Source organism: Phacochoerus africanus, chromosome 9 (assembly GCF_016906955.1).
Source record: "Phacochoerus africanus isolate WHEZ1 chromosome 9, ROS_Pafr_v1, whole genome shotgun sequence".
NCBI classification, from domain to species: Eukaryota; Metazoa; Chordata; class Mammalia; order Artiodactyla; family Suidae; genus Phacochoerus; species Phacochoerus africanus.
The window spans coordinates 19,677,892-19,690,655 of record NC_062552.1 but is presented as its reverse complement, the minus strand read 5'-3'; the positions used below and the strand labels follow the sequence as shown (position 1 = coordinate 19,690,655).

The following is a 12,764-nucleotide window of genomic DNA, read 5'->3' as shown; positions in this document are numbered from 1 at the left end:
AGCTTGTTTTATGACTCTCCTTAGGCAGCGTGTCAGCCTCTAGGGGAATTGATGGCAGGGTAGAGATCTCAGTCCAAGCCAGCCATCAGCCAGATTCTTTCCTGATAGATAATGATCGTTTCTAAGACCAGATAGGCAAAACAGAACGCTCACCCCATCCTGTTCCCAGCCGTCATCCATTCAACACGTAAATGTAGTGAAAAGCTGCTGAGGATTTTACCCACCCCGAAGCAGTTTACAGTCTCAGAATCCAGGACAAGCATCTGTTTTGTTCTCGAGAAGCTTTCTTACCATTACTGAAAAAGAGGAAGAAGGGAAATTATTTCACTATCCAGTTCTAATGTTTAATTCATTTAATAAGACATTTAACCTTTACAAAGAAAAGCTTAAGACTCTTTTAAAAAGTTGGACATTTGAAAAATTGTAGATCATGTTAATGGAAGTTTGAAAATTTCAACCAATTCAGCAACATCTTTTTTTTTTTTCTTTTCTTTTTTTGGCTGGGTATCAGAACCATCTGGGATCTTTTGCAAAACCCCAATCCTCAGGTCCATGATAGCGAAATCAGAATGCCTGAGAGTGGGAGTCAGGAGGAGTAGATGAAACTGCAGATCCAATGAGTATGAGAAAAAAAATTGTTTTGGTTTAGAAATGTAATCACTAGGAAGTACAGGACAGTCATATAGTTAAAATATTTCAAATAGTTGAAGTCTTCTCCCTGTGACCAAAGAAGGCCATAAGGCAACAGACCTGATGAACAATAATTTTACAAAATGAGAAACAATACTAATAAAATTTATGAAATCGAGATCCTCAGGTGGATTTTTGGTAAATTATTGAGTACAGAAAGAACATGTTTTCCTGATATTTATTAAATTTTTTTGATCTTGATATTTATTACATTTTCTGGATATTTACTACCTTTGCATGTGATACAGAAAAAGCACAGGTATGTTTTATGAACCTAAGACAGTGTTTTTAATGAAAAGTAGACAGACTTAGCATGAAAAACACTTAGGAGAACCTCAGTAAAGATTTATGTGAATCATGGAAGTGAGAAGTAACTAGAAAGAGCCTTATTTGCACTACATTTTGTCCTCGCATTCATGCACTAGTCATTTTACTGCACACACTTACTTCTATGTCATTACTTTTAAAATTCTAGAGAATGCTCCAGAGCTTAAGCCTCCCTGCCCCCATCCCTTAGCTGCAATGGGTGGGATTCCGGTCCCACCCAGATCAAAGAGTGACCTGTTGCTTATTGCAAATCCTCTTGCCAAGTGAGTCAGTGCCTGTAACCTGCAAGAATGCCTGAGAGCCAAAGCTCCTTTCTCCTGGGGCAGTGGGGGGGGCGGGGGAGGAAGGAGGGGATTTAAAAACCTGCAGCTTCATGGGGAAGGGGGCTGTTTGCTCTTCTCTCTCTGGGGAAGCCACTCATTCAAACCTCCTCCCTTGATGGAGCTGCTTCCAAGAGCTTTGTGTAGGACCCAGGGAAGTTGGCTTTTCCATTACATCTAGATGAACTACAAGAACTGTTGCTGCTGTTTTTCAGCTTTGCTTGCTTGCTTGCCTGCTGGCTTTAAAGGGTGATGGTTGATGCTATTCCAGCACACCAATCTGATGTCTGCCCACTTTGGAAGTCTTTAGTCTGGACAGTGGCTGTGTCCCCTTTCTCCTGCTAGCCTGTCCCCTCCCTGGACTGAGGTTACCTGCTCAGACAATGGTATGTGCTTCCACTCTTCCTGATAAAGGGAGTAGAATTACCTAACCATTCTAGGGCCGTCCTTTGGGGAAACTAACCTTGGGATTCTGTCCAGCTAAAGTTGTGTTTTGACAACACGTCTTGGTGAGTGGTGATGAGTTTTTATAAAAGGGGAGCTAGTGACTGAAATGGGACGTGTGCTTGCTCTGGTGTTTTCTCCCTTACCTGTCCTGCCTCTTCTCTTGCATTCTTATCATAACCTAGATTATCACTGCTTTTGTGGGCCCTCTCTGTGCTCTTCTTTTTTCTCACTGCCACAATAATGGCATGATCTTATCTCTTAAAATATATTTCAGGGTAGAAAAAGGAAGAACAAGTTAAAGTAAGTTCATCTCTCAAGAAACCTAGTGTTTTTAGCCTTGTGACTTCTAAGTGTAGGATTCCACCCTCAGACTGGACTGGGTTTTGAATGTGATGCAAACCTGTCTGAAACTTGACTTGGCCTATTTGTGTGCCTTGGCTGTTGTTATTGTTGTCCTAAAGGGAAGGAAACACTCCCAAGTTTTTGTGTATCTTGAAGGTATGGTTAAACCTTGTTTAAAAAATAATCCCTGAAGGAACCTTAAAGTGACTGATGATGATGTGTAATTTGCATTTATTTATGTCTCAGTCTGTGTCTTTGCCTGAGAGCTGAAGTCTTAAAAAGGCTTAAAAAGAACATGTCCTAGGAAAGAAGCCTTGCAGGCATCTAACAGCTTCATGACTCAGCTTACCTCATGTCAACGCCTATTATGGTTGACAAGCATAGCATGTTTTCTGTTTGAACCTGCCTGTAATTTGCCTTAATCTTTCTTTCCATGTCTTGCAGGACTACCAGCCAGACTCCCAGAAATCATGTTGGTAGGATCCCAGTCCTTCTCGCCTGGAGGGCCCAATGGGATTATCAGAAGCCAGTCCTTCGCAGGGTTCAGCGGCCTTCAGGAGAGGCGATCCAGGCAAGTCTCGTGTGGCTTTCTCCTGGGATGTGGCTTGAGAGGGACGTGAGCTGTGATACCCTGTCAAAACACACACACACACACACACACACACACACACACACACACACACACGACACACACACACCTACCTGTATGATTTAAATCTCTTTCACAGGGAATTCCCATTGTGGCTCAGTGGGTTAAGAACCCGACTAGTATCCATGAGGATGCGGATTCGATCCCTGGTGGGTTAGGGATCTAGCATTGCCCTGAGGCTTAGGTTGCGGATGTGGCTCAAATCTGGTGTTGCTGTGGCTATGGCGTGTAAGCTAGCAGCTACAGCTCTGATTCAGCCCCTAGCCTGGGAACTTCCATATGCTGCAGATATGGCCCTGATAAGAAAAAAAAAAAAAAAATCTCTTTCATGAAGATGTAACGTTCCCCAAATTTCTATCATTTAGAATTCCTCCTGCAAAGAAGATGGCTGGAGATTTAGGATAAGCTAGCAATACACGTGTGTAGTTTTCCCAAATCCCACTCCACCCCCACCCCATTTTTTTCAGATCCTTTGATACCTGTTGTCCAAGGATCTCCAAATATTTGAAGTGTCTATCCTCTAACCATCAACAATAGATTTGCCTTTTTCCACACATCTGTTGATACCAAGGATGTTCTAAAAATCTTTCCCAGTCTTTTATGTCATCCCTAATAAGGTTAAATGTGCTTTCATAAGTTTACTTGCCTTTTGTATTTATTTGAGGAATAATCAGTTCATTCACATCCACTGCCTATTTTGGGAGTGGACATTTACATATTTTCTTACAGAACATTTAAGGTTTTATATATATCCATCTCAACACCATATATTGTAGTCTTGTTTCTACTAGTTTGAATTGCTACTCTTTTTTTTAACCTTTTGACCCCCTTCACCATTTCTCCTCCCACACACCACCCACACCCAACTCCCTGCCTCTGACTGCCACCAGTCAGTTCTCTGTATCTGTGAGCTTGGTTTTTTGTTGTTGGTTTTGTTTTTGGTTTGGTTTTTTTTTTAATTCCATATTTAAAAGAAATCATAACAACATTTGTCTTTGCCTGACTTACTTCACTTAATTATGATGCCCTCAAGGTCCTTCCATGTTGTCTCAAATGTCAAGATTTCATCCTTTTGATGGCTGAATGATATTCCATTGTGAGTTCCCATCGTGGCTCAGTGGAAATGAATCCAACTAGAAACCATGTGGTTGCAGGTTCGATCCCTGGCCTCACTCAGTGGGTTAAGGATCTGGCATTGCTGTGGCTGTAGTGTAGGCCGGCAGCTGCAGCTCCAATTTGACCCCTAGCCTGGGAACCTCCATATGCCACAAGTGCAGCTCTCAAAAGACAAAAAAAAAAAAAAAAATTCCATTGTGTGTGTATACACACACACATACACACACACAATTTCTTTATCCATTCATCCATCAGTGGACACTTAGGTTGTTCCCATATACCTTGGCTTTTGTAAACAGTGCTGCAGTGAGCATGTGGGTTCATAAATCTTTGGAGGTTAGTGTTTTCATTTTCATTAGATAAAAACCCAGGAGTGGAATTGCTGGATGATATGGTAGTTCTATCTTTAATTTTTTGAAGAACCCCTCTATTATTTTCCATATAGCGGCTACACCAGTTTACATTCCTGGAAGCAGTGCACAGAGATTCTGTTTTCTCCACATCCTTGCCAACATGTGTTATTTCTTATCTTTTTGATAGTAGCCATACTACAAGAGTGAGGTGATATCTCACTGGGGTTTGGTTTGCACTTCCCTGATGATTAGTAACGTTGAGCATCTTTTCAGGTACCCGTTGACCAATTGTATATCTTCTTTGGAGAAGTGTCTGTTCAGATCCTCTGCCCATTTTTTTGATCGGGTTGTTTGTTTTTTTGCTGTTGATCTGTATGAGTTCTTTATATGTTTTGGATGTTACCCCTTATCAGATATTATTTGCAAATATTTCCTCCCATTCAGTAGGTTGCCCTTTTTGTTGTTGATAGTTTCCTTTGCTTTGCAGGAGCTTTTTAGTTTGAGGTAGTCTTACTTGTATATTTTTGCTTTTGTTGCTTTTGCTTTTCATGTCATATTCAAAAAATCATAGCTAAGACCTATGTCAAGGAGTTTACTACCTATGTTTTCTTTTAGGAGTTTTATGGTTTCAGGTCTTATACTCAAATGTTTAATCCATTTTGAGTTAATTTTTGTGTATGGTGTAAAAAAGGGTCCAGTTTCATTCTTTTGCATATAGCAGTCCAGTTTTCCCAACACCATTGATTGAAGAGACTGTCTTTTCTCCCTTGTATATTCGTGGCTCCTTTATTGTAAATTAATTGACCATATATGGGTGGGTTTATTTATGGGCTCTCTGTTTATTGATCTATGTGCTTTTTTAAAATGCTGATACCATACTGTTTTAATCACTATAGCTTTGTAATAGAGTTTGAAATCACCTTGCACCCCTTTTTGAAGCATATTTCCCATTGTACCCAGATTTGGGAGATCAGATTTGGTATGAAGTTATGCAGTATAAAAAGACTGCCTCTACAGACTGACTCTGGGGAGCCGATGTCATTGTCATTCAGACACAGCCTTGGTAAAGTTAGTCTTCAGTTTCCCCAGAATCTCCCCACATCTGAAATAGAACTTAGGGAGTTCCCATCACGGCGCAGTGGTTAATGAATCTGACCAGGAGCCATGAGGTTGCAGGTTCAATCCCTGGCCTTGCTCGGTGGGTTGGGTTACCGGCATTGCCGTGAGCTGTGGTGTGGGTTGCAGACATGGCTCGGATCCCGAGTTGCTGTGGCTCTGGCATAGGCCAGCAGCTGCAGCTCCAATTCGACCCCTAACCTGGGGATCTCCGTATGCCGAGGGAGCGGCCCTAGAAAAGGCAAAAAGATAAAAAATAAATAAATAAATAAAATAGGACTTAGGGGGACTCAAGAAAGAACACATAGGGAGTGAAATAGGTAACATGGAATAAAGTTGGCCCTTAGTTTTTCTGACACGATAAAGGTCTTACATTCTGAGGGGCCTTATGTGCTTTGACCTTTGGTGCACAGAGGGATGGCAGAGGAAAATAACTAAGAGTTAATCTGGAAGGTACATAATAGACACCTGCCAGACTTAGAGGTCATAGCTTTCCACTTTACAGCTGGGTCAGTGAGTGTTCTGGCCTCTTAGCTTCCTAATCAGATCAGCAATTTGGGTTTAAGCTATCAGGTATCCACTTACTACTGCAGGCTGCCTCCCTGATACAGAGATGTTGAGTTTTATATTATACCTAAACAAAATTTACTCCATAAAAATAAGGCTTTAAAAAAAGCTATCCATCAAAGTTCCCATCATGGCTCAGTGGTTAACGAACCTGACTAGTAACCATGAGGTTTCGGGTTTGATCCCTGGCCTCTCTCAGTGGGTTAAGGATCTGGCGTTGCTGTGGCTGTGTTGGAGGCCAGCGGCTACAGCTCCAATTCAACCCCTAGCCTGGGAACCTCCATATGCCGCAAGTGTGGCCCTAAAAAGACAAAAAATAAAATAATAAAATAAAATAAAATAAATCTATCCATCCAGCTAAGTGTGCTTTCCTTTGACACTACAAACTGCAGGTTTGGTTCGAAGCCATCACAACAAAGCAAACAGTGCGATAAGGCAAATTACACAAATTTTTTTGTTTCCCAATGACTGTCAAGTTTATGTTGAGACTATACCATGGTCTATGAAGTGCCACAATAACATTATGTCTAAAAAACAGTGTACATACTTTAATTAAATACTTTATGGATAAAAAATGCTGACTATCATCTGGCAACACAGGGTTTCTTTCCACAAACCTTTTTCACAAACCCATTGTGAAAAAACACGCTGTTGTCAAAGGGCAATAAACTTAAGTGGAATAAAACAAGGTGTGCTCGTGTACAGACTTAGCCCTTTGTCATGCTTGTGGCCCTTTATTTTAAAAGTATTCTTTCTTGGAGTTCCCGTCATGGCACAGTGGTTAACGAGTCCGACTAGGAACCATGAGGTTGCGGGTTCGATCCCTGGCCTTGCTCAGTGGGTTAAAGATCCGGCGTTGCCATGAGCTGTGCTGTAGGTCGCAGACACAGCTCAGATCCGGCGTTGCTGTGGCTCTGGTGTAGACCGGTGGCTACAGCTCCGATTGGACCCCTGGCCTGGGAACTCCATGTGCCATCGGAACGGCCCTAGAAAAGGCAAAAAAAAAAGTGTTCTTTTTCATCCCAGTGGAATTTAGTAGACACTTATGCCTGCTATCACACAATGCACATATTTTTTTTAGTTGGATTATATCCTTCTGCCTGTACATCATTTCCACCTAGAAGTTTTTGTCCTTGGCTTCCCATGAGGTCTCAGTGTTGTGACATGTTTTCACTCAGAGTGTACATTACCCGAATCCAGGCTTTGACTCTGGGTAGCTGCTGCCCAGCAGAGCTTCCAGATACTGGTGGTTAAATCCAATACCAAGAAACTAAATGTAGGAAGGCTCAGATCTATTCACACACAAGGGAACCTGACCTTCTGCAAAAGACACTAATACAAACACAAGATGATTAAAAGGCATTTGGGGGGGTCAGATCCTTTTGGATGCTGGAGAGTCACAATTTGGCTTTTTCTTTTCTCTTTCCATAGATGTAACTCCTTCATTGAAAATTCCTCCGCTCTCAAGAAGCCTCAGGCCAAACTGAAGAAAATGCACAATTTAGGACATAAAAACAGCAGCCCTCCCAAAGAGCCTCAGCCTAAAAGGGTGGAAGAGGTCTACAGGGCCTTGAAAAATGGACTTGAGTAAGAACCTCGAGCCTAATAAACCTTTTTCCTTTCTCAGAGGCTCAGGAGGGTCAGAAAAGCTACTCTTGTGAGATAATTTTAGAAAGTCTATTTCTGTAGTAAATATTTTATCACGGTACCCTAATGAAGGAAGCCCTAAATGAATCCCAAAGACGCAAACTCTGTTGGGTTTCCATGTCATTTCCAAATCTTGAAGGAGACATGAAATAGTAATACGTTTATATTTAACTCTCTGATGTATTGGATTTCACTTAAACAAGGATGGTTAGCCCTGTCTCTTTTAGAGATCGCTGAAGAAGGGTTCTAAACCCATCCCAAGTATATTACAGGGATGCTTTGTCTGGAGTAAAACTTCCCTAGTGTGTGGTGAGATGCGCATGCCGTTGAGGTCGTGTGGAACTAGATAGAATTCTGGGAGCCCAGAGCCAGGACTAACTCCGCAGTTCTTGCCCCTTCCCTCCCCGTGGGTGTTTCTTTCCCGGACTGTCATCCTCATAGAGGTTCTCCTTTTGGACCATCGGGGTACTATCAGATGCAACTGCTAGAGCTTTCAAAATGAGGGGAGTTTGGGAAAATCCAGAGCCTCTTCCCCACCTACTCTGCGTGCCACAGAGCACCGTTCCAGTTCTTAATCCTCTGTCCAAAGGGAAGGGTCAGCCTCAGCACCAGGTGCCACTTGACAGTCACAATTACCTCTCTCTTATCATTGCAGTGAGTATCTGGAGGTTCATCAGACGGAGCTGGACAAGTTGACAGCTCAGTTAAAAGATATGAGAAGAAACTCTCGCCTGGTAGGTACCATCTAGTCATGACGAAGTTAACACAGTGCTCTGTTTGTTTGTTTGTTTTCTTTTATTTTTCTTTTTTTTTTGGCTAAGTAATTTCTCTTATTGGATGGGCATGGGGATGAGAAAGAACCTGCTAGAAAGGCAGATCCAAGGGGCAGAGTACCATCTGCTTCCCGAAGTGTATTTTTTTTTTCTTTTTAGGGCCTCACTCACAGCATATGGAGGTTCCCAGGCTAGGGGTCCAATCGGAGTTACAGCTGCCAACCTACACCACAGCCACAGCAACACAGGATCCAAGACTCATCTGCACCCTACACCACAGCTCATGGCAACGCCGGATCCTTAACCCACTGAGCGAGGCCAGGGATGGAACCCACAACCTCATGGTTCCTAGTCGGATTCATTTTGTGCAACGACGGAATCTCCCTGAAGTGTATTTTAATGCTTTATTCTTAATGTGTTTCAGTATTTCCCAGGCACACTTCAGCAGACGAATTTTGTAATTAGGGAAAAAATACTTTTAGGAAACTCTCTATGATCCTCCTCCAAATAATATAAGGAAGTGAAAAGTTGGGGTTTTCCTACTGTATTGTTAGTGCAGAATTTGGAAACCAGAACTTTTGCTTTATCTCTAGTTTTTACAAAACATGATAGGTCAGTGACGTGAGAGGGGAAGGAAGCCCCAAAGATAACTGTTAGGAGGAATCAGAGAAGTCCCTGAGCCAGCTCAACACACAGTGTATTGTTGGCCATGCTTGTAGATTTCCTCAGTGCTAATGAATTGGTGAGGACTTGTCTGCATGAAGAGGTGTTTCAACATAAATACTATTTTAAATGATTGTGTTTAGTTCTAAATCATATTACACCTTAATATTTCAAGGCATCAGAAAGCCCAGGAAAAGTCTATACATATATCTGAATAGTTGTTATCTTTTTGTTTAAAGATGTGCTGACATGTCTGTTGTCCTTTGCAAAGGCTTAGAGGTTAAAGGCTTCTAGAAGTTAAAGGTTTTATATTCTAATGATATTAGAAGATAAATTGCTCCCTTTATGTGGGACTCTCTGTGGAATGGCCTTCTGAGCTTGTGAAGGTCCTTGGCAGCGCTCAGTGGCAATGAATGTTCCTCCTTGGAGAACAGCGGTGTCTGGAAGAGACACTGTCACCACCAGGACCTAGCACCCCCATTAAAACCCACCTGATGGGGGATGTGACTCAGTGGACTGATTCTACTGGGGTATTGTGAGCACTCAGGAAATGAACCTGCCTTAAAAACAATTTGTGAAAAGCATATCACCACCCTTAAAGACTTTTTAAATACCAATTGTATGTGTTTAAACAGGAAGGCAGTTCTTTTTTTTAATGCATATAATCACCATTACTTTTTAGGTTAAAAACATTTTTTTTTAATGTAAAGTGAACATGCATGTACGTGCCTCTCACTCTGTAAGAGAGAAGAGCTCAAAGCAAGTGAAAATCTTAAGGCTCCCAGTGGGGAGAGAAGCCTGGGAATTCTGAAGACACGGAGTCTAGATAAATATTAGCTCATAAAAGTATTCTTACTGGCATTTAAAATAACCCAGATTTTTACTTTTTGAAAGCAAATGCCCTAAAGTTCAACAGAACTTTATGAGACTGATCATTATTTCCCTGATGATGCAGAAATATAGACAAAATTCCTCTATTAGTGTCAGTAATGGTTTTGAGGAAGATATGTTTTAATCTGGATACTCCTTTTTTTTTTTTTTAATTTTAGGGTGTGCTGTATGACCTAGACAAGGTAAGTTATTGTTCTGTGTTGGGGCATTACTGGGACATAAAACCCTTCATCCCTGAGGACAAGTCACTGACCTTCTCTTAGGTACAGTACGATCCTAGAGAAATGATGATTTTTTTTTTAATCCAAGGAAAAATCCATGCATTTATCTAATGAGAATGATGAATAAGTACATGGTCCACAGACCCAATAATGTGTTTAAGGTCATTTTCATAAGTAGGCCACCTGGCTGCAGGGTTTCCCAGTGTGCTGAAAGTTTCCTGGGTGTTGAAATGTCTTTACCTATGTTCTCTCTAAACACAGACTGTCCTATTTCATCAAATAGAAGACATCTTGATTGGAAAACACATAATTATCTAAGAAACAGAGTGATTCCAGCTAAACTGTATTTTATACTTAATGACAAAATTTCTTAGTCCTATTTTATTTATTTATCTATTTATTTATTTATTTTGTCTTTTAGGGCCACACCCGAGCATATGGAGGTTCCCAGGCTAGGGGTGGAATTGGAGCCATGGCTGCTGGCCTACGCCAGAGCCACAGCAACACTAGATCCAAGCTGCATGTGTGACCTACACCACAGCTCACGGCAACCCCGGATCCTTAATCCACTGAGCGAGGCCAGGGATCGAACCCGCAACCTAGTCAGATTCGTTTCCACTGCGCCACGACGGGAACTCCAGTCCTATTTTAAATATAGATTTTTTTTTTTTTTTAGTTATGTGTGATGCTATCTCTTTCCATACCTTTCTGTATATAGGATACCTTTAATGCTGAGTCATAGTATAATCTGTTTGCAGGTATGTTACAGGGTAATTAAATGTGATGCACATGATAATAATTGTAACTCAAATGGAAGAGATGACACATAAGCAACCATGATTATCCTGGAGCATGCACAGGCAGTAGAAGTTGTAAAATGCACCCCAATTACAGAGACATTAAAGTGGGGTGGGGAGGTTCTCTTGTGCAGCGCAGCATGTGAAGGACCAGCGTTGTCAGTGCCATAGCATGGGTTCAATCCCTGGCCAAGGAACTTCCATATGGCCCAGGTGCAGGCAGAAAAAAATAGAGGAGCATCACCGTTGAGCTGATAAAATGTCCCTATAGAGGAATTTATATATACTCCAATATGATAATGTCCCGCCAGAAGTCCATTGAATTCCATTTGATTGGCTTCCCTTGACAGTAAACACAAGGATTCCAACAGCTAACTCAAGTTCAGCTCTCAGAGCTATTTATTCAGTATTTTCAAAAAATACTTTCCCAATTGATACTAGAGAATCTTTAAAGTCGCCACGAAGATAGGAGGAAAGGGGAAATCGTTAGTATTTTCTAGTACTTTTGGGTATGAGATAATAAAGATAGCCACACAAGCCTGGTCAGTTAAACGGTCTTTTCTCAGATGTCTTCTTTTAATTGCAGCAAATTAAAACCATTGAAAGATACATGAGACGCCTGGAGTTCCACATTAGTAAGGTAATTGACGTGCCTCTTGCCTTTGCCTCTGTTTTTCCGTTCTCAGTCACTAATCAATACAGCTTTGGCCTGAGTGTAGCATCTGGTCCATGGAGAATTTCTTATCCAATTGACTCCTAAGCTGATTTAGCAATTAAGTCCTCCAACAGGCAGTAAAGATGGAGAAAAAAATTAAGAATAGAGCACCCAATTATCTAGCACATTTTTTTACTCAACTTGAGTTCAACAAATATTTAAGCGCTTCCTATGTAGCATGGCCAGTCCCTGGTGGCAGATGCAGTCTCAACGTAGTCTGCTTAGAGATAAAATTAAGCCAAACTGACCTATAAAAATCTTCTCGTTTGCCTAACTTGACACTTGAGTCCCACCTACACCTTGGAACCCCCATAATCTTCTTCCTGAAGGCCTTTAAGGGCAGCCTAAATTTTAAGGACCTCCCTAAATCTTTCTCAAGCTTCTAATTCCTTCCATTTTTCTTCGAATGGCTTGGTTTGCAGGTTCCTCTTCATTCCCATTGCCCCTCGTATTACCCCAGTTTGTCAGGGTCCCTGAAGCCTAGCCCTGAACCCTAAAAGTAGTTGACTGATGGTCCCACCAGCCTAAGTGCAGAGTGGGACTACCCTCCCCCACCTGGTTCTGGACACTATCAGGCGATAATCGGTACAATCTAGGAACAGTTTCCCTTTGAGGGCAGCTAAATGACACCATTAGCAATTTCTTCTTGCCTCTGCATCCACCAGTCTAGCTTCCAAGTAGAGAGACCGGGGGTTTTAGTGGTTCTCTTTACTAGCAGTCAGCAGTCTCAGGCTTTGGTCCCATCTCTGCCGTATACTCACTGGGCTATAACTACTCTCTGTGGACCTTGGCTTTCCACTCTGTGCAGTGAGGCCGGGAGGTGTATCGATTCAATCTAGATCCTAAGAATCCTTTCCAGTTTAAAATTCTGTGATGATTTATGTGTCTGTAAACATGCGTATGTGCTACTGCCTTTGTACATGCCCACTTTGAAAGATATTTATTACCTTGGCAAATCTGAAATTGCTCCTATTTCTGCTAAAGTCAATAAATGAAACAATGACATCCCTTAGAAGATATTTATGTGGCAGGCGAGCCTTGAAAGCACTCTGTGTCATTTGAAAAATAGCAAGAAAACAGAATGAGTGTTAGCTAAGGGTGTGTTGATCCATCTGTATCCATCGTTGTAA

At 41.6% G+C, this 12,764-nt stretch overlaps 1 protein-coding gene across 1 annotated transcript in view; it reads left to right on the top strand.

The window, feature by feature from the left end:
- The window catches only part of RIPOR2 (RHO family interacting cell polarization regulator 2), a 117,097-nt gene that overhangs the window by 55,300 nt on the left and 49,033 nt on the right, over positions 1–12,764 (top strand). The window contains 5 exon segments of the mRNA XM_047794766.1: positions 2,571–2,697; positions 7,359–7,514; positions 8,230–8,308; positions 10,060–10,083; positions 11,506–11,559. Coding sequence (XP_047650722.1) covers positions 2,571–2,697; positions 7,359–7,514; positions 8,230–8,308; positions 10,060–10,083; positions 11,506–11,559 — 440 coding nt within the window.